This window comes from Balaenoptera ricei, chromosome 19 (genome assembly GCF_028023285.1).
Source record: "Balaenoptera ricei isolate mBalRic1 chromosome 19, mBalRic1.hap2, whole genome shotgun sequence".
Lineage (NCBI taxonomy): Eukaryota > Metazoa > Chordata > Mammalia > Artiodactyla > Balaenopteridae > Balaenoptera > Balaenoptera ricei.
The window spans coordinates 771,695-792,471 of NC_082657.1; the positions used below are offsets into that span (position 1 = coordinate 771,695).

Below are 20,777 nucleotides of genomic sequence, written 5' to 3' on the forward strand. Positions count from 1 at the left end.
TCACAAAACCTTATAGATAACATCTCTGAGGTATGGGTCGCTATGGTAACAGTTCCTTAAATTGTTGTTCAGGAACATGCAGTTAGTCTTGTCCAGTTCAAACTGGTCAAGACCACCAACCATTCAACTGGGCCTGTGTGAGTGTCCACCCTTAGATCATGCTAATGCCACCATTTTCTGAATATGCTTCCCATGAAGAAGAATATAGCTCAGATATGCCTGTGCAGAACACAGATTTCTTCACTTTTTTCTTGCCTACGTTCCCTAGGCCTGAGACCACCCTCCTCCTCTAGGCCATAAATATCCCAACACCCTCCTGTTAGGGAGGTGGATCTAAGACTAGTTGTCCTGACTCCTCCCTTTGATGCCACACGAATAAACCCTTTTTCTGCTGCAAACCTCAGCGTCTCAGCCTTTTACTTTCTGAATGTGGGGCAAACGAACCTGGTTCGGTAACAGAGACATGCTGTGACTCTGAAAGTTGCAGTCACTGACCTCAGCCAAAACAGCATTAGTTACGTTGGTCTCCATCTGAGATAGATGTCAGTTTACTAAATGGAGTTGAGTATATCTCAGGATATACAGTAAGAAATATTATATGGATAAAAGTGTTCCTCAATGGGACTTCCCTGGTGGCGCAGTGGTTAAGACTCCATGCTCCCAATGCAGGGGACCTGGGTTCAATCCCTGGTCAGGGAACTAGATCCCACATGCATGCTGCAACTAAGAGTTCTCATGTCACAACTAAGGAGCCCACATGCTGAAACTAAAGAGCCGGTGAGCCACAACTAAGAAGACTGCTTGCTGCAACTAAGACCCAGTGCAACCAAATAAATAAATAAATAAATAAATAAGTGTTCCTCAATGGGTAGGACATAATTGCTAACTATAAAGGCAAGGCAGAGTTTTCTGTGGGAACCAGAGGCAGAGATCCTGTTTGTTTCAGGGTGGCCAAACACCCATCTTCTTTCTTCTCAGTCATGTCCCTGTACAGTCTTTTCCTTTGTTCCCAGCCAATCATAATAGAATTTACAAAACTTACTAATGCCTCGGGCTACACGTATTTCAAGAAGAATAGCACAATGTCTCCAACTATGGGTGGATTATTTTATGTCTGAATTACTCTGTGGAATTATATAGCCATTTAGATAAGTAGATTTGGGAGCATCTCAATTTTATTCCCTGGTAGCAGGCTGACCTTCACGGAGTATGAAACTACGTCTTTCTCCTGCAGTTCACAGCGAGTAAAGCCCCTCCCTCCGTCTAGGTAGGATGACCACTCTCAAGTACTCCCCAGAGTACCGCTTGGACCACTGTCTGGTGGTCAAGATGCAGAACACCTTTCGGGGGTGGGGTGGGGTGGGGGGGGAAGGAGCTCTAGAACGCTAGGAACTACATTACCCGGAAGGTAGTGCGCCGAGTTGAGCCAATGAAAGGTCAGAATAAAGGCATTTCCGTGCGTGCGCATCTCATCGGGGCAGGACTTCCGGCGTCCTCCTCGTGGTGGCCATTTTTACTGCTTTCGTATCTGTTGTCGCTCCGGAGCGGTGGGCCGGGACTTAGGTGACAGGGTTGAGAAGGTCCAAGAGGAGTCGCTGTCCCCGCTGCATAGAGGCCGGTCTGAAGTTCGGCGACGCCGCCGGGGGTGCCCCGCGCCAGGCCCGGGAGAGGGACGGCCGTGCCCGCGTCCACCCGCCTCTCCCGCCGCTACCGGCCCCGCTCTGCCCCCAGACTCTGATGGCGGCGGCGGCGGCGGCGCTGAGGACCCCGCCTCAGGTAAACGCTCATCCTCCGGGCCCTCACCGTCCTCACCCCACCAGACACTAAAGCCCCGAGTGCGGGGCGCCTGCTCACGTGCCCGTAGCCCAGGCCGCGGTGTCCGGGATGGTGGGGCGTTCGTGGGTGGGTCTGTTTTTGACAGACAGTGTGATGGCCGCGTGAGAGAGGGTGACAGGCGGAGGGACCGGCAGGTGCAAAGGCTTGGAGGTCGGATTGAGCCGGGAATATTGGGAAACCTGGGGTCCGTCTGATGTCTGCAGGGAAGTGTGTGGTAGCGTGACCCCTGGACTGGCTGGCAGAGAGGTTGTTCATTCTGAGGGACCTGGATGCCATGGAGGGTAGTGTACAGAAGAGGAATACAGTCTGTATTAGGGTTTCAAAAGTTTTCCAAAAACTGATTAAAGAGAGAACAAACTAGAATGGGGGTAAAAAGACAGTGAGGCACAAGGCGCTAGTAAGAAGCAGCATTGAAGACTGAGGCGCAGAAGCTAGTCACTTAGCTGGAGGTCACCGGGATCCAGGGCTGGACGGGGATACAGGGGAGGCCTGACCTCATCTGGAGCCCAGCCCTGGTTGCCTACCCCTCTCCGCAGGTTCTGAAGGATGAAAAGCACCTAGGAAACCTATACATGGAAGGAGAGGATGGATGTCCCAATCACTCACTGGCCCTGACACCACCCAAATGGTGTCTGGGATTGTGGTGTCTTTAACATCTTCCTTGCTTTTTTCCCAGCTCGTGGGGACCCTGGGGATACCTCAAGCCCAGTCTTGAGTGCAGGCCAAGGGTTACACGGAGGTATTGCTATTGCTATCAGCCAATATAAACACGTGTGAAAGGTTGTGACAGGACCAGATACTGACGTGTGCAAATGTTTGGAGGTATGACTATGCTGGAGACAGGGTACAGTCAGTTTCCATTTTATTAGGAACAAAGAGCTGAGTGTCAAGAATCAGGTCTGTAATGTGGCTGTCAAGAATTTGGACATCTGTTATGGAGATAATGAGAGGTTTGGATAAGAGGAAGGGGTTGGTTCTTATCCAGGTCTTAGTGGGTTCCATTGGCTGCAAAGAAGAGAGCAGACTGTATGAGTAATATAAAAGGCAGGGAGCCGCCAAGGAGGCATTTACTATAATCCAGATGAGTGTTGGACCAGGGTGGTGGCCACAGAGGTGGGAAAGAAGTTGGACTTTCCATCCATGTTTTAAGAAGAGTCAAGTAGATTTTTGGATGTTGAAGGTGAGGGAGAGAAAGGGAAGAGTCAGGGATGACCCCAGTGTTTCCGGTTTTAGGAGCTAATGGGATGAAAGCTCCATCAACTGGGATGGGGAAGTTATGGTAGGTTAATTTTACTTGGGAATATCAGATGTTTTGTTTTGGCCCTGTCAAGAGTCTGAGATGTTTCAGAGAAAGCAGTAGAGGCAGCAGTTGGGTGTCTGGAAATCTGGGGAGGAAAGTGGCTGTTGTGTGGAGCAGGGAGGAGCTGTGGATCCCATTTAGGTGGGGGAATGCAGGTCATCCTGGCAATGCTGTTCGCTGGTCTGAAAGAGGAGGGTGCATGATGAGTGGTTTCCCTGCTCCACACCTGATCAGGGTTGCTGAGCACACAAATGCAGGTGAAGGATAGAAGTGAACATGGTAACCATATGGAAGAGAATGGGTAACTGAATTGAAGAGAATGGTTTGACAGGCGACTAAAGCTTTTGTGAGATGAGTGGACATGAGATGGCTGTGGAGGCATTGGAGTAATTGAAACAAGATGATGAGGCTAGGGCTCCTGCGAATTCACTAATGTATAGGTTCACCAGAATTTTGTGGTGAGGTTTGGTGGGGTGTGGTGTGTTTGATCTTGATGGTGGGTAGGTCTGGGGCAAATATGGTCATTTGTGAGAATCACTGTGCCTGGAACGGACACCATCAGGGCCAGGATTCCAAGGAAGGTTGAGGGAGAGAGGACAGTTGTGGCCGCTGAGAGGACAGGGAGTGCAGCACAAAAGTGGAAGTGGGTCATGGGCATCTGTAATCACATGTGCTTCTGGGTGATTAAAATTGAAGCAAGGATCAATAAAGGTATGAAGGAGGCCTTCAAAGCAGTTTTCCCCACGTGCATAGTTGTGGGAGTGCAACTGTGGGGACTGAAGATGTGAGAGAGGTACAGTCTACAGAATGATGGGCTGACTAAGAGGAAGTGCTAGCTCATGTCACCACGGCCCTGTTATTGGGGACTGAAGGTTGAAGCTTGAACCCAAGTTTGGTTGTGTCTGTGAGTCACAACCTAGAGACCCCAGAGGAATTGACAGGATGGATGGGACCCTACAGGCCAGGACCAGAGCTTGGATGACATCTCTGTGCTGTCCTGTCCAGTGTTGTTGAGGGCTGAACACAGTGAATAAAGAGACCCTGAGGGATAGGTGGGCATCAGTGGCACTTAGGGCTGAAATTCCTGTTCGGTGGAGAGCTCTGGAAGAGGATGAGGGTGGGATAGATGTGTGATGAGATGGATTGTGGGATCTTAGAGAATGTTCATAGCTCATTCTGTCTTTCTCATAGAAGTGCAGTGTGACCTTTGAGGACATTGCTGTGTACTTCTCCTGGGAGGAATGGAGACTCCTTAATGAGACTCAGAGACGCCTGTACCTCGATGTGATGCTGGAGAACTTTGCACTTATATCCTCACTGGGTAAGACTCACAGCCTTCCCAGTGTCCTGGACTAGGCTCTATCCCACCTCACCCCCCCCTTTGCCCAGGGGGTGCTCTGTTCTTCTACATGTGAACTGTGGGCACTACTTGCTTCCCAAGCTTTCTGTGTAGTTGCTGTGGTAGCTAGGACTGGGTTGTTTGCACTGCCCTCTTCTTTCTCCTGCAATATCAACCCCGATACCTGCTGTACTGAACGCTGTTAGGAAAAGGATTCCAAGCCAGTAGTATTGCAGTGAGCTTAATGGAGTCTACCTTACTTCCTTCTCTCTGTCTGGGTCAGTGTGTCTAGATCCTTTTCACCTCTGTGTCCGAGATTTGATCCCTTCTTTTATTTATTTATTTTAATTTTAATTTAATTTAATTTTATATATATATTTTTTCTCTTGGCTGAGCTGCATGGCTTGAGGGATCTTAGTTCACTGACCAGAGATTGAACCAGGGCCACGGCAGTGAAAGCACCAAGTCCTGACCACTGGACCGCCAGGGAACTCCCTTGATCCCTTCATTTACCTAACATTTCTTTGTGCCTGCCTGTGCCAAGCATGCAGGCATTGTCATGGTCATTACTTACCTGAACCATGAGCTACTTTTCAGTGTCCTACTGCAAGGTTTGTAGTGTTTATTTATTTATTTTTAAAATATATGTTTATCCAAAGTTTTTTTTAAAAAATTATTTATTTTATTTATTTATTTTGGCTGCACTGGGTCTTCAATGTGGCATGCAGGATCTTTAGTTGCAGCATGAGGACTCTTAGTTGTGGCATGCAGACTTCTTAGTTGCAGCATGAGTACTCTTAGTTGTCGCCTGCATGGGGAATCTAGTTCCCCGAGGGATTGAACCTGGGCCCCTTGCATTGGGAGCGTGGAGTCTTACCCACTGGACCACCAGGGAAGTCTCTGTAGTGTTGTTTTTTTGTTTTGTTTTGTTTAATAAATTTATTTATTTATTAATTTATTTTTAGTTGCATTGGGTCGTTGTTGCTCTGCGCGTTCTTTCTTTAGTTGCGGCAAGTGGGGGCTACTCTTTGTTGTGGTGTGCGGACTTCTCATTGAGGTGGCTTCTCTTGTTGTGGAGCACAGGCTCTAGGCATGCGGGCTTCAGTAGTTGTGGCACGCAGGCTCAGTAGTTGTGGCTCGTGGGCTCTAGAGCGCAGGCTCAGTAGTTGTGGCTCGCGGGCTTAGTTGCTCCGCGGCATGTGGGCTCTTCCTGGACCAGGGCTCGAACCTGTGTCCCCTGCATTGGCAGGTGGATTCTTAACCACTGTGCCACCAGGGAAGCTCGAAAATTGTATATATTGATGTGTACAAGTGATGACTTGGTATATCTATACATTGTGAAATAATTGCCACGTTGAAGTTAATTAAACATCTATCACCTCATAAAGTTACATTGTTGTTGTTATTATTGTTGTTAGTGTTTTGGTAAGAATGCTTAAGATCTACTTTAAGTTCAAGTATACAACATGATTGTTAACTATAGTCACCATGCCATACATTACATCTGCAGAACTTATTAATCTTAACTGAACATTTGTACCTTTTGACTAACATCTCCCCGTTTCCCATATTCCCCAGTTTCTGGTATTTTACTCTGTTTCTATGATTTTGCCCTTATTTATTTTTTAAAAATTCCAACCACAGTGGACAAAGAAGGGTTCCCTTATATCTATGCCCTCACCAATATTTGTTATCTCTGCTTTTTCTTTTTCCTCTGCTCTTTTTGATAGTAACTGACTTATCAGATGTGAGGTGTTACCTCATTGTGGTTTTGATTTGCATTTTCCTGATGATTAGTGAGATGATTAGTGAAGAGGAACATTTTTTCATATACCTGTTAGCCATTTGTAGATCTTTGATAAAATGTCTATTCAGCCATTTTATCTTTGATAAAATGTTCACTTTTTTTTTTTTAAACATCTTTATTGGAGTATAATTGCTTTACAATGGTGTGTTAGTTTCTGCTTTATAACAAAGTGAATCAGTTATACATATACATATGTTCCCATATCTCTTCCCTCTTGCATCTCCCTCCCTCCCACTCTCCCTATCCCACCCCTCTACGTGGTCACAAAGCACCGAGCTGATCTCCCTGTGCTATGCGGCTGCTTCCCACTAGCTGTCTATTTTACATTTGGTAGTGTATATATGTCTATGCCACTCTCTCACCCTGTCACATCTTACCCCTCCCCCTCCCCCATCCTCAAGTCCATTCTCTAGTAGGTCTGTGTCTTTATTCCCGTCTTGCCACTAGGTTCTTCATGACCTTTATTTTCCCTTAGATTCCATATATATGTGTTAGCATACTGTATTTGTTTTTCTCTTTGTGACTTACTTCACTCTGTATGACAGACTCTAACTCCATCCACCTCACTAAAATGTTCACTTTTTAATCAGATTGTTCTTTTCCTGTTGAGTTGTAGAGTACTTTATATATCAATGTTTTACATATTAAAATATAAATTTCACCAATGAAATCTATCTGGTCATGGCCTATTTTTGTTGGAAGATTTTTGCTTACTGTTCAATTTCCTTACTTGTTATTGGTCTATTCAAATTTTCTATTTCTTTATGATTCAGGTTTGGTAGGTTGTATGTTTCTAGAAATATATCTGTTTCTTTTAGGTTATCTAATTTGTTGGTGTATAACAGTTCATAGTAGTCTTTTATGATCCTTTGTTTCTCTTTTATTTCTCTGTTAATTTATTTGAGTCTTCCCTCTCAGAAGTCTAGAGAAAGGTTTGTCAGTTATATTTATCTTTAAACAAAACCAGGTCTTAGTATTGTTAATCTTTTTTATTGTTTTTATAGTTTCTATTTCATTTATTTCTGCTCTGATCTTTCTTTTTTCTTTTTTTTCTTTTTCTTTTTTGGCTGTGCCATGTGGCATGCAGGGATGTTAGTTCCCCAACTAGTGAACGAACCTGCGCCCCCTGCAGTGGAAGCACGGAATCCTAACCACTGGACTGCCAGGGAATTCCCCTCTGCTCTGATCTTTATTTTTTCCTTTGTTCTGCTAACTTTGGCCTTAATTTGTTCTTTTTCTAGTTCCTGGAGATGTAAAGTTTGGTTGTTTATTTAATGCTGACATTTTTTGCTCTTAATGCTGGCATTTATTGCTCTAAACTTGATTTTTTTCTTAATGCTGGCATTTATTGCTCTAAACTTTTCTCTTAAAACTGCTTTTGCACATTCCATATGTTTTGTTTCTATTTTTGTTTTTCTCAAGGTACGTTTGATTTTCCTGTTGAGTTTTTCCTTTGACAGATTGATTGGCCAAGAGCATATTGTTTAATGTTCACATATCTGACTGTTGCTGGTTTCTAGTGTTATCCATTGTGTTAGGAAAAGTTGCTTGATACGGTTTGAGTCTTCTGAAGTTTGTTAAGACTTGTTTGACATAGAGCATATAATCTATCCTAGAGAATATTCTATATGCGCTTGAGAAGAGTGTGTATTCTGCTATAATAGGATGGAATGTTCTGTATACATTCGTTACATTCATTTGGACTAAAGTGTTGTCCAATTCAAAGATACCCTTACTTTCTATCTGGATATCCACCTGTGTTGAAAGGGGGATATTTAAGTTCCCTATTAGCACATTACTGACCAGGGGATTTTTTCAGAAACTAATGCCTGTGGCCAGCAATTTGTTGGTTTGAGTAAATATCAACAACTTTTTTTGCACTTAATGTATTTATTTGAAACTTTGTACATGTCTTACTAAAGCATTCTAATACTTTGTTAGAGTGTGATAGACAGTATAGCAGGAACCTCTGTGCAGGGGAACAGAACATCTATTACAAATACACTGTGTTTCACTGTGCTTTCCCCTGAAAGAGCAGACTCTATACTTTCTGGAGGCTTTTTTTTTTTTTTTTTTAGCCCTGTGGGTATTATTTCCTCTAGAATATGTTCTTTTATTTTACCTGGTAGTCAACAAGGTGGATCTTTGCGAGGAGGCTCTTTTATTTTTTTATTTGTTTATTTTTAAAATATTTATTTATTATTTTATTTATTTTGTCTGTGCTGGGTCTTAGTTGCTGCATGCGGGATCTTTTAGTTGTGGCACACGGGCTTCTTATTGCAGTACGGTGGACTTCTTAGTTGTGACATGCAGACTCGTAGTTGAGGCATGAATGTGGGATCTAGTTCCCCAACCAGGGATCGAACCCGGGCCCCCTGCATTGGGAGTGTGGAGTCTAACCCACTGGACCACCAGGGAAGTCTCTTGGGGGCCTCTTTTAGAAATGCCACGAGAAGAATCAGATGTGGGACTACCACTGCATTCACCGGAATGGTCAGTTACCCATTCTCTAGCTACTGCTGACAAAAATTGCTTATGGGACTTCCCTGGTGGTGCAGTGGTTAAGAATCTACCTGCAAATGCAGGGGACATGGGTTCACTCCCTGGTCCAGGAAGATCCCACATGCAGTGGAGCAACTAAGCCCGTGAGCCACAACTACTGAGCCAGCGTGCCACAACTACTGAAGCCCTCGTGCCTAGAGCCCGTGCTCCACAACAAGAGAAGCCACCTCAGTGAGAAGGCCGCGCACCACAACAAAGAGTAGCTCCTGCTTGCCACTAGAGAAAGCCTGCACGTAGCAACAAAGACCCAATGCAGCCAAAAATAAATAAATAGATGAATAAATTTATTTAAAAAATTGCTTGTAAGTCATTTTATTCTGTGCATTAAGGCTGAAATAAATTTTAAATACATTGAATAAACCGCAGTTACTCAACTAGAAACCCACTTTCTTATACCATTTTCGAGTTTTCCAGAGGATATTGAAGTTTGCCAGATATTGATCGGATCGATCGACTCCTTTCATATATTTATTATACTATAACATACTAGTGGGCTTAGCTATCTGATGGCCAGTCTTTCTGTCTTCCTTTCCTGTAGATGCTATGGAGGTGTCATGAATAGTTGTCACCATGCAGACTAGCCTCTTGTCTTTCCATATAAGAAGAATCACTTCTCTCTTCTGTAAGAATGTCGTTTCTACCCTCTGTAGATTTTTAGATTTCTCCTTTAATTGGTTTGGTAGACCATGATTCTCTCTTATAGTCCTACAAACTCTGGTTTTATTTTTCAACAACATTACAGATGTGGACAGGCTGTTGTAATAATTGTCTTGGTAAATATGGTGCCATGAACCAAGGTTGTAGGACCAACAATATTGTTTCTTGCAGTTTCTTTCCTTCACCCATGTAAATCTCACGGTTGCATATATATCCAGTTTCACTTCCATTAAGCATCCTGACCAAAATTCCATATTTTGTAAATTTTCCAGGATTATAGGTTTTGAATCTGAGTCGTCCTCTCCACTTTATCATTGCCTCATCAAGTGATAGCTCTTGTTTGGGTGTATAGGTCGATTGAGATTTTGGTAGAAAATAAGCCAAAAGAGGTTTAATTTTTGAAATTCTGTCTGCAGGGAGTGGAGTTTCCGAGTTATCGTTAAAGTGAAGAAATGCCATTATTTGTTTGAATCTTCTCGTCCTAATCTTTGGAAAGATAGGTGTTTCAAGTAAGGGATCAGTTGACCAATATTCTTTCCACTGTGACTTTCTTATTTGTCTCATCAAAATTATTAATCCAAGAGGCTTCTTCATGTCACTGTTGGTTACCTTAGTCCATTTTAAAGCCTTATCATACTTTTTATATGATTTTTCATTCTGTTGGTGACATAAGTTTGAGAAGTGACCAACTCGAAAAAATCGTTACCAAAAATTAATTCTGTTATTTCACTAACACTTTGCGGGTTATTACATTCAGTAGTTACACTTGACACACCTGTAAAGTCTTCTAATTTTTGTGAAATGTTGTCTTCAATCCACTCTTACGTAGAAGCAAAGGAGCATTCTTGAGTTTCATTTTCACTTTCCACAGCAGAGTCAATCACTAAGGTTTTTTGTCTTTTTGTTGGTCTAATATTCACATTGTCTGAATCAGAACTATATTCTGAAGAACTGTCATCTTCTGAGACACTAGTATATATGTCGCTCAGACAGTCAGAGAAAGCATCTGCATAAAATTCTTCTTCACTCAATTTTGCGATGCATCATTTTTGAAAATTTTATGGTAATAAACTTGCATTTATAATGTACACAAGGTTGGAACAAAAACCTAATGGAGCAAAATGTGAAAGATAATGATAATCATAGGTTGTATAATGAACCCTTGATCAATTTTAAGGTCTAACAACTTTGCACGGTGATGTTAATTGTGTCACTCTCTAAAAACGTATTGATACGTCTCCAGTCAATAACGTTTGAGTAACAAAAGATGTATTAATGCATCTCTAGTCAAAAATGTGTTAATATTCTTTTGCTGGGACTTCCCTGGCAGTCCAGTGGTTAAGACTCTGTGCTTCTACTGCAGGGGGCACAGGTTTGATCCCTGGTTGGGGAACTAGGATCCTGCATGCCGTGCAGCGCGGCCAAAAAAAAAAAAATTTCTGCCTTCAGATCTGGTCATATTTGCTTAATTTTTAATGTATGGTACGTATATATATAGTTATAATTGTTACATCCTCCTGGTAAATCAACTTCTTTATCATTACGTAATGAACTTTGTCTCTTGTGATAGTTTTTTTTTTTTAAGAGTGGTCTTTTTTTCTTTTTTAAAAATTAATTTATTTTTGGCTGCATTGGGTCTTTGTTGCTGTGCGTGGGCTTTCTCTAGTAGCGGTGAGCAGGGTCTACTCTTCATTGCGTTGTGCGAGCTTCTCATTGCAGTGGCTTCTCTTGTTGCAGAGCACGGGCTCTAGGCATGTGGGCTTCAGTAATTGTGGCACGCGGGCTCAGTAGTTGTGGCTCACCGTCAAGTGCAGGCTCAGTAGTTGTAGTGCCCAGGCTTAGTTGCTCCACGGCATGTGGGATTTTCCCAGACCAGGGCTTGAACCCATGTCCCCTGCATTGGCAGGCAGATTCTTAACCACTGCACCACCAGGGAAGTCCCTCTTGTGATAGTTTTTGATTTAAAGGCTATTTGTCTCACTTAAGTATAGCTTACTCTGTTCTCTTTTGATTTCCATTTGCATGGAATATCTCTTTCAATTCCTTCACCTTCAGCCTGTGTGTGTCCTTAAGGCTGAAGTTACTCTATTGTAGGCAGCATATAGTTGAGGTTTTGCTTGTTTGTTTTTTTCCTGTTCAGTCACTGTATGTCATTTGATTGGAGAATATTTTTAGGACCTACTGTTGCCATCTTATTATTGTATGGCTGTTTTGTAGTTTCTTTTTTCTTCTCTTGCTGTCTTCCTTTGTGACTTGATGATTTTCTGTGGTAATATACTTTTTTTTTTTTTAAGTACCAACTCCTTTTTTTAAAAATTTATTTATTTTTGGCTGCATTGGGTCTTTGTTGCTGGGCATGGGCTTTTCACTAGTTGTGGTGAACAGGGGCTACTCTTCGTTTGTGGTGTGCAGGCTTCTCACTGCGATGGCTTCTTTTGTTGCGGAGCTCAGGCTCTAGGCGCGTGGGCTTCAGTAGTTGTGGCACGTGGGCTCAGTAGTTGTGGATCATGGGCTCTAGAGTGCAGGGTCAGCAGTTGTGGCACACGGGCTTAGTTGCTCTGTGGCATGTGGGATCTTCCCAGACCAGGGCTCAAACCCATGTTCCCTGCATTGGCAGGTGGGTTCTTAACCACTGCACCACCAGGGAAGTCCCTGTGGTAATATACTTTTATTCCTTTCTCCTTGTCTTTTGTGTCTACTATAGGTTTTTGCTTTGTGGTTACCATAAGGCTTATATAAAACAGCTTATAGCATTCTATTTTATGCTGATAACAATGTAACTTCAATCTCATACAAAAAATCTACTGTTATACTTCCCCCACACATGCATTTTATGTTTTTGATGTCACAGTTTACATGTTTTTATACTGTGTATTGGGTAAGCAACAAGTTATTGTGGGTATAGTTGTTTTTAATACTCTTGTTTTTTATTCTTTGTAGTTGAGTTGAGTGATTAACACAGTTTTACAGTATTAGAGTATTCTGAATTTGACTATATACTTTTCTTTACCCGTGTGTTTTATATTTTCATATGATTTCATGTTAGTAGTTAGCATACTTTTTTTTTTTTTGGCTGTGCTGGGTCTTAGTTGCAACATGCTGGATCTTCTATCTTTGTTGCACTATGCGGGATCTAGTTTCCTGCCCAGGGATTGAGCCTGGGCCCCCTGCATTGGGAGCACAGAGTCTTAGCCACTGGACCACCAGGGAAGTCCCTAGTTAGCATACTTTTATTTCACCTGGAAGAATTCTATAGTCTTTCGCATTTCTGGTCAGGTACATCAAGTGGTGATGAACTTCCTCAGTTTCTGTTTGTCTGAGAAAGTCTTTCTTCCTTATTACTGAAGAATAGTATTGCTGGTTAAGTATTCTTGGTTTGTAATTTTTTCCCCCCACCCCAGCATTTAGAACATATCATCTCACTCTCATGGTATGCAATGTTTCAGCTAAGAAAACCACTTTATGGGGGTTCCCTTGTAGGAGGGTTTTCCATTTTCTTGCAGCTTTTAAAATTCTCTTTATCATTACTTTTTGAGTTTTATATTAATGTGTCTTGGTGAAGTCCTCTGTGGATTGAATCTGTTTGGGGACTTCTGAGCATCATGTACCTGAATGTCCACTTTTCCCAGATTTGGAAAGTTTTCATCCATTATTTCTTTAAATAAATTTTCTGCCCCTTCCTCTCTCTACTCCTTCTAGGGCTCACATTATGCAAATATTGTTTTGTTTCACAATGTCCCATAATTCATGTAGACTTTTTTTTTTTTTTTTTTTACTCTTTTTAGTTGTTTTGTCTTTTTTCTCCTTTGGATAATTTCAAAGACTTACCTTCAGTTTCATATTCATTGTTTTGATTGATCAAGTTAGCTATTGATGCTCTACTGTGTTTTTCGTTTTGTTCATCATACTCTTCACCATAATTTCTGTTTGGTTCTTTTTCATATTTTCTGTCTCTCTGTTTGAAACCTTATTTTGTTTGCATATTGTTTTCCTTATTTTGTTGGATTGTCTGTCTGTGTTTTCTAGTAGCTCACTGAGCTTCATTAAAACAATTATTGTGAGGGACTTCCCTGGTGGTCCAGTGGTTAAGATTCTGTGCTTCCACTGCTGGGGGCATGGGTTCGATCCCTGGTCAGGGAACTAAGATCCCGCATGTTTCATGACGTGGCCAAAAAAAAAAAAACAAAAAAAAAAAACAATTATTGTGTATTTCTTGTCTGACAGCTTATAGATCTTCCTTTCTTTGGGGCAACTGATAACTTATTATGTTCCTTTGGGGTGTGTCCTGTTTCCTTGATTATTTTGTGTGTGTTTCATGTAGCCTTGCTTTGATGTTAATACATTTCATGAAGCAGTCATTTCTTTCAGACTTTACGTAAGGTTTTGGTGGGGAAGATCTTCACCTTTTTGTGGGTATTAGTATGCCAGCTTGATGGGTAGTTGCTGTTCTGACTACAGCAAGGCCCAGGGGCTTAGAGTCTATCCAGCTCTGTCAACTGAGATCAGTGTCAGCAAAGACTGCAGGGGTCCTCAATAGCTAAAGTTGTGGGTATCCACAGTAGTAGAGAAGACTGCTGGGGATCACCTGATCTCTTTCTCCCAAGGGAAATGTTTTGACTGAGGGGTTCCCTCTTGATGGTAAGTCCGGCTCTTGGTGGGGGGTGGTGCTTCATGGTGGTGATGGCATTGGTGTCTGATGTGTGGGCACTGTGGAGCAGATATAGATCTGGATTCTAGGGTGTGAATAAATGCAGAGCAGTAGCAGTTCTAGGGTCCCAGACACTGAACAGCCTGCAGCAGTGTTGGCTTTGCTTTGTGAGATGCAGTCACACACTGAGCAGTGATGGAGCCTTGACTGGAGTATGGGTGCACACAGAAGTGTCTGGGGTCTGAGGAACTAGCTCACCCATAGTGGCCATGAATCTGGTGCCTGAGACGGGCATTCAGGTGACAGCTGTGGAGTCAGGTTATGGAATATGGGTATCCATGGCACAGTTGGGGCTCTGGGGTTTAGGGTGCATGCAGGATTTATGGGGGTGGCAGCCATGGTTTTGAAATAGAGCAGTAGCTACTTTTGGGGGAACAGGGGTGATTCGGCATATTATTCTCTTGCAGGTCCCCCGAGCTGCCAGTACCCTCTGCAGAGCAGGCAGCTGGTGTCCACACCTATAAACACTTGCCCTTCTCTGCCGTGCAGATGGTGGGATCTGCAGCTATATCGGGGCCTGGTGAGGTTCTCTGAAGCAAAGGCTACTGGGGTCCTTTGCAGAGCAGGGCATTGGGGAATGTGATGGCAGCCACCATTTGGCTGATACACATAGTTCCCACCATTCATCTTATTTCCTATCCATCTCCATGTTTCTGTTAAGCTGATGTCCCCAGCGATCCTTTTTTTTTTTATTAAATTTATTTATTTATTTATTTTTGGCTGCATTGGGTCTTTGTTGCTGCATGTGGGCTTTCTTTAGTTGTGTCGAGCAGCGCTACTCTTCGTTGCAGTGTGTGGGCTTCTCATTGCGGTGGCTTCTCTTGTGGAGCATCAGCTCTAGGTGCGTGGGCTTCAGTAGTTGTGGCACTTGGGCTCAGTAGTTGTGGCTCACAGGCTCTAGAGCTCAGGCTTAGTAGTTATGGCGCACAGGCTTAGTTGCTCCACGGCATGTGGGATCTTCCTGGACCAGGGCTTGAACCCAGGTCCCCTGCATTGGCAAGCGGATTCTTAACCACTGCGCCACCAGGGAAGCCCCCCACAGTGATCTTTTTTGTGTGGTTATTCTACTTTTCAATTTCCATTGTGTTGCTGCAGTGTCTTAATTGGATTTCTGAGTCCTCCAAGGGCCAATTTCGTTTGCAGTTAGCTGTCTGTTTTTTGTTGGTGGTGAAAGCTGGTGTCCTCTGCTGTTATGCTGACATCACTTCTAGATCGGTTTTCTGGGTCTGTTATGAGCTGAGTTGCTCTGTAACAGTAGAAGTCATTCATCTGTCCTGTTTTTACCTTAGGATTTGTATCTTGCATGTACCATGTAGTTGCTTAACTAGGGCTTACAGATGTGCCAGGATGGATATGACTCCAGTCATGGCATGGTAGTCTCAGAGGGGGCCTGGTCCTGGTGAATGGCAGCTAAGGAGAGTATGACATCAGGCTGTGTTCAGATCATACCAGGAATCTGTCTTTGTTAAACCAGGGTTTAGGTGCCATTTCCAGTGGTCATACCTTACTTCTATCTTTCCTTTTCCACTGTTAACACTTGGCTGACTTGTCAGTTGTACTACTTGTGATTCCTACTGTGACTTCCAGCCCAGGGATAATTTCCACCTCTCTGGACTCCACACCTCTCCCATTTCTCTCACCACTGTTTCTGTAGTACTCACCAACATTGGTTGTGCTGTGATATGTTCACATTTCCCTAAATTGATTTTGAATAGCAGCTAATACGTTGCTGTGGGATTTTAATGGGCTTAGATGCACGTTTCTACCCAGTCTCACATCAGCAGCAGAAAAATCCTGTAAGAAGCCGTTGGGAGAGAAATGAGTTGTAGACCCTGCCTCTCTTCCTTGTGTCACGCCCTGTCTTTTGTTTCCTTCCCCTGGTGAGGTCTCCACTATTCTGTGATCTTGAGGCTCAGTAATGCAAAACAGTCGGCTGTTCTTTCAACTGAATTCCAACTTCTGTGTCTTGAAAAGCATCTCATAGACTAATACCTAGATGAGACAGATGCACATCTGTGATGAACTTGACCCTTCCCTTTAGTCGACGTGTACTTGACCAGCATTTCTTTCTGTTCAGGTTGCTGCTGTGGAGCAGAGGATACAGAGGCACCTTTTGAACAGATCGCTTCTCTAGGAGTGTCACAGGCTAGGACTCCCAAGGCAGCTTTGTCTTCCCAGAAGACACACCCCTGTGAGATGTGTGGTCCAGTCTTGAGAAACGTTTTCCACTTGGCTGAATGCCAGGAAACACAACACAGGCAGAAACTTTTGAGGTGTGGAGCATGTGCAAAACGATTTTATTTTAGTGCAAACTTTCAGCAGCACCAGGAGCAGCACATGGAAAAGAAAACCCTCAGAAGCAGTGTGGATGAGGCCTCGTTTGTGAAGAGCTGCAGATTCCATGTGTCACAGAAGCCATTGTGCTGTGGGGAGTTTGAAAAGGACTTCCCAACCATCGTGGGACATCTACAGCAACAGGCCACTCATACTGTGGAGAAGCCAAACACAATCACCCAGTGCGGGTCAACTTCACAAGGCAGGAAAAGCCGTCACACCTGGGGAGAATGCAAGAAAACCCTCAGCCCCAAACACACACTTGTTCAGGACCATGGTGTCCACAGTGGAAGACAGTGTTTTGTGTGCAGTGAATGTGGGAAAGCATTCAAGTACAAATCCTCATTTGTTCTGCACCAGAGAATCCACATTGGAAAAAAGCTTCATGTATGTGCTGAATGTGGAAAATCTTTTAGGCAAAGCTCAACCCTCTATCAACATCGAAGAATTCATACTGGGGCAAGGCAGTACAAGTGCAGCAAATGTGGGAAATCCTTAAGCCACAAAGCTGTCCTCATTTATCCCCATCCATGGCGCAGTGGGGAAAACAGTTATGTGTGCAGTGAATGTTCGAAATCTTTTAGCCATAGCTCAGTGTTCATTCCACATAGGAGATTTCAAACTGGAGAAAGGCCTTATAAGTGTAGTGACTGTGTGAAATCTTTTACTTCTATGTCTGCACTCAGTTATCATCAGAGATCTCACACAGGAGAACGACCTTATGTGTGCAGTGATTGTGGGAAATCTTTTATCTCTAGTTCTGACCTCCGTTACCATCAGAGAGTTCATTCTGGAGAAAGGCCTCATGAGTGTAGTGAATGTGGGAAATCTTTTATCACTCGTACTGCTCTCCGTTATCATCACAGAGTTCACACTGGAGAAAGACCTTATGAGTGTAGTGAATGTGGGAAGTCGTTTACCCGAAAAAATAACCTAATTATACACCTAAGAGTGCACTCAGGAGAAAGGCCTTATGAGTGTAGTGAATGTGGGAAATCTTTTACCTTTAGCTCCAGCCTTCGTTATCATCACAGAGTACACACTGGAGAAAGACCCTATGAGTGCAGTGAATGTGGGAAATCTTTTAACAATAGGTGGACACTCATTCGACACCGGAGAATTCACACAGGAGAAAAGCCGTATGTGTGCAATAAATGTGGGAAATCTTTTTCTTGTAGCTCCACCCTCCAGTATCATGAACGAGGTCACCTTGGGGAAAGGCCTTATGGGTGTGATGAATGTGGGAAGTCTTTTACCACTAGCTCTGCCCTCCGTTATCATCAGAGAATTCACACAGGAGAAAGGCCTTATGAGTGCAGTGAATGTGGGAAATCTTTTATCTCTAGGTCTGACCTCCAATATCATCAGAGAGTTCATTCTGGAGAAAGGCCTTATGAGTGTAGTGAATGTGGGAAATCCTTTATCCGAAGGAATAACCTCCTTTTACACCAGAGAGTTCACACAGGAGAAAGGCCTTACAACTGTAGTGAATGTGGGAAATCTTTTAACAATAGATGGACACTCATTCAACACCAGAGAGTTCACACGGGAGAAAAGCCTTACGTGTGCAGTGAATGTGGGAAATCCTTTACCTCCAGCTCCACCCTTTGTTACCATCAGAGAGTTCATGCAGGAAAGAGGCCTTATGAATGCAGTGAATGTGGAAAATCTTTTACCTCTAGTTCTACCCTCCGTTATCATCAGAGAGTTCATACAGGAGAAAGGCCTTATGAATGCAGTGAATGTGGGAAATCTTTTACTTTTAGTGCCAGCCTCCGTTATCATCACAGAGTGCACACTGGAGAAAGGCCTTATGAGTGCAGTGAATGTGGGAAATCCTTTAAGGATAGATCACAATTCAATAAACACCGGAGAGCTCACACTGGAGAAAGACCTTATGAGTGTGGTGAATGTGGGAAATCTTTTAGCCAAAAATCTTCCCTCTCAACACACCAGAAAATTCATAATAGAGAACGGTCTTATGAGTGTAGTGCATGTGGGAAGTCTTTTACCTCTATCTCTGGCCTTGGTTATCATCAAAGAGTTCACAGGGGAGAAAAGCCTTATCAGTGCAATGAGTGTGGGAAATCTTTTACCAATAGCTCCATACTGATTCGACACCAGAGAGTTCACACAGGAGAAAGACCTTATGTGTGCAGTGAGTGTGGGAAATCTTTTACTAGTAGTGCCACCCTCTCTTATCATCAGAGAGTTCATGCAGGCAAAAGGCCTTATGAGTGCAGCAAATGTGGGAAATCTTTTACCTCCAGTTCCACCCTTCGTTATCATCAGAGAGTTCACACAGGAGATAGGCCTTATGAGTGCAGTGAGTGTGGGAAATCCTTTATCTCTAGCTCTAAACTCCGTTACCACCAGAGAGTTCACACGGGAGAAAGGCCTTATGTGTGCAGTGAGTGTGGGAAATCCTTTAGGGATAGTTCCCAATTTAGTCAACACCGGAGAGGTCACACTGGAGAAAGGCCTTATGAGTGTAGAGAATGTGGGAAATTTTTTATGCGAAAATCTACCCTTTCTCAACATCAGAGAGTTCACACTAGAGAAAGGCCTTAGTTGTACTGGGGATGTGCAGTTTTCTTGTTTAGTGTAAGGGTACCAGAGGAAACTGAGGAGCCATATGTCTGAGTTAACTCTCAGACATTTGAGCATGCACAGTGGGGAGATTTCCCCATAAGTTTCAGTTATGTGGGAAGTGTGTGACTATGTTGCACTCTCTAACCTGTCCAGGGCTCTTCCCAGATTTATGTCACTTCCATCTCTGGGGTCAAGGCCATTTCACCTCCACCACCTGGCAGGTTCACAGTGTGCATCAGTCACCAACCCAGTGTGCTCAGGGAAGCTGACCTCTGTCTTCCCATGTATTGGCCAAGTTAGGAGTCACCTGAACCTTTATGGCTTCAGCTTTCACTCCTCCCTGACTTATCTTGAACATGGACCTGGTCAGTGTTGGCCCAGAAGATACCAAAAGTTTAGCTGGCAGCTTGCAGAGAATGACAACACAGGGATGTGTTGGTCTCACGTGACAGTAGTAAGTTTTTCCAGCTCCCAAATCATGAACTGGGTAAGTGCCTGCTGCAGATTGCTTTGGCTTGTAAAATAATCAAGGCCTTACAAGCTCCTTACGTCCTCTTTAATCTTGGAAGTTCTGTTTACTGTGCAGGTAGTTTATACACAGGTTTGTACTCTGTAAGCATAAAGGGGAGAACAATTTTTAAGGGTCTCAAAATTTCTGTGTCTGAGGAGGGACGGTTTGATGGCAGACAGTAGCTTGCCAGTTTTGACCAAATTTGCATTGCTGCCCACTGCCTCCTAGGAAAGACTGCAGGGATTTCTGGTTTTCATTTGAAGCCTGGAGGCTTTGTGTTTTAGGAGTCTCTGAGATGTCCCTGAGAAGCGGCAGCTGTGAGAATCTCAAGAGCTTTGAAAGCAGAATGAATTTTTTCCCTTCCTCAAAGGAGAGGTCACAGCATTTCAGCACTGTTGAGGGATTATCTTCCCCAGGTCTACAGAGAGCCATATTCCCTGATGGCCACAATTTATTGGCCTAGTGTCACTGGTTCTAAGACCATTGGGTCCAGGGGAAACCATAATTGGTACAGAAACTGGTTTACTAGGGAGAGGAGAAGGCTGCAACCTACTAGTGTGTCAATGTAAAAATGACTGTGGAGAATCAGTTTGTACACAAATCTCAGAACCTCCAGGCATGTTTATCTTGTATAGCTGAAGTCATCAGAGAAAATAAAAATAATTGAAAGGTTTTGTGGATTCCTTTAGCCTCTGTAATATTCACCTCAAGGCCATTACTGCACGGGCAGGAAGAAAGAGAAAAAAGGGGATCTAGTCCACAGATGTGGGTCTTGTGACCCAGACAGCATTCCTGTTTGACTTCAGGTGGAAATGTTCTTTATTGCTCACCATATTTGCTGCCACTGAGGCAAGACTGACTGCCGCCCCAACCCCCCAGGGCATAAGGAGAGAAATGGTGGAGTCAGTGTAAGGTTGCCAAACCTATTTTCTGAAAGGACTGGGACATAGAAATCTTTAAATCTTGAGCTATTTTTTAAAACTTTACTAAGGTATAATTTACATGTGCTAATACGAATATATTTAAAGTGTACAATTTGATAAGTTTTGACATAGGTGTGAACCTCTGAGACCATCATCATAGTCCTAATATTGACCATATCTGTCATGGTATATTTACCTCATTCCTATT

At 43.4% G+C, this 20,777-nt stretch overlaps 1 protein-coding gene across 2 annotated transcripts; it reads left to right on the forward strand.

Moving 5' to 3' along the window:
• The first annotated feature begins 1,497 nt into the window (after positions 1–1,497).
• On the forward strand, positions 1,498–20,318 carry LOC132353761 (zinc finger protein 256-like). 2 transcript variants are annotated; one of them, XM_059905166.1, is made up of 3 exons: positions 1,498–1,776; positions 4,328–4,457; positions 16,287–20,318. In XM_059905166.1, the coding sequence occupies exons 1-3, from the start codon at positions 1,738–1,740 to the stop codon at positions 19,112–19,114; spliced, it is 2,997 nt and encodes a 998-aa protein (XP_059761149.1). In that variant the 5' UTR covers positions 1,498–1,737; the 3' UTR covers positions 19,115–20,318. The 2 variants fall into 2 exon arrangements, with proteins under 2 accessions (XP_059761149.1, XP_059761150.1); XM_059905167.1 differs by having other exon boundaries at positions 4,331–4,457.
• Positions 20,319–20,777: the final 459 nt, after the last annotated feature.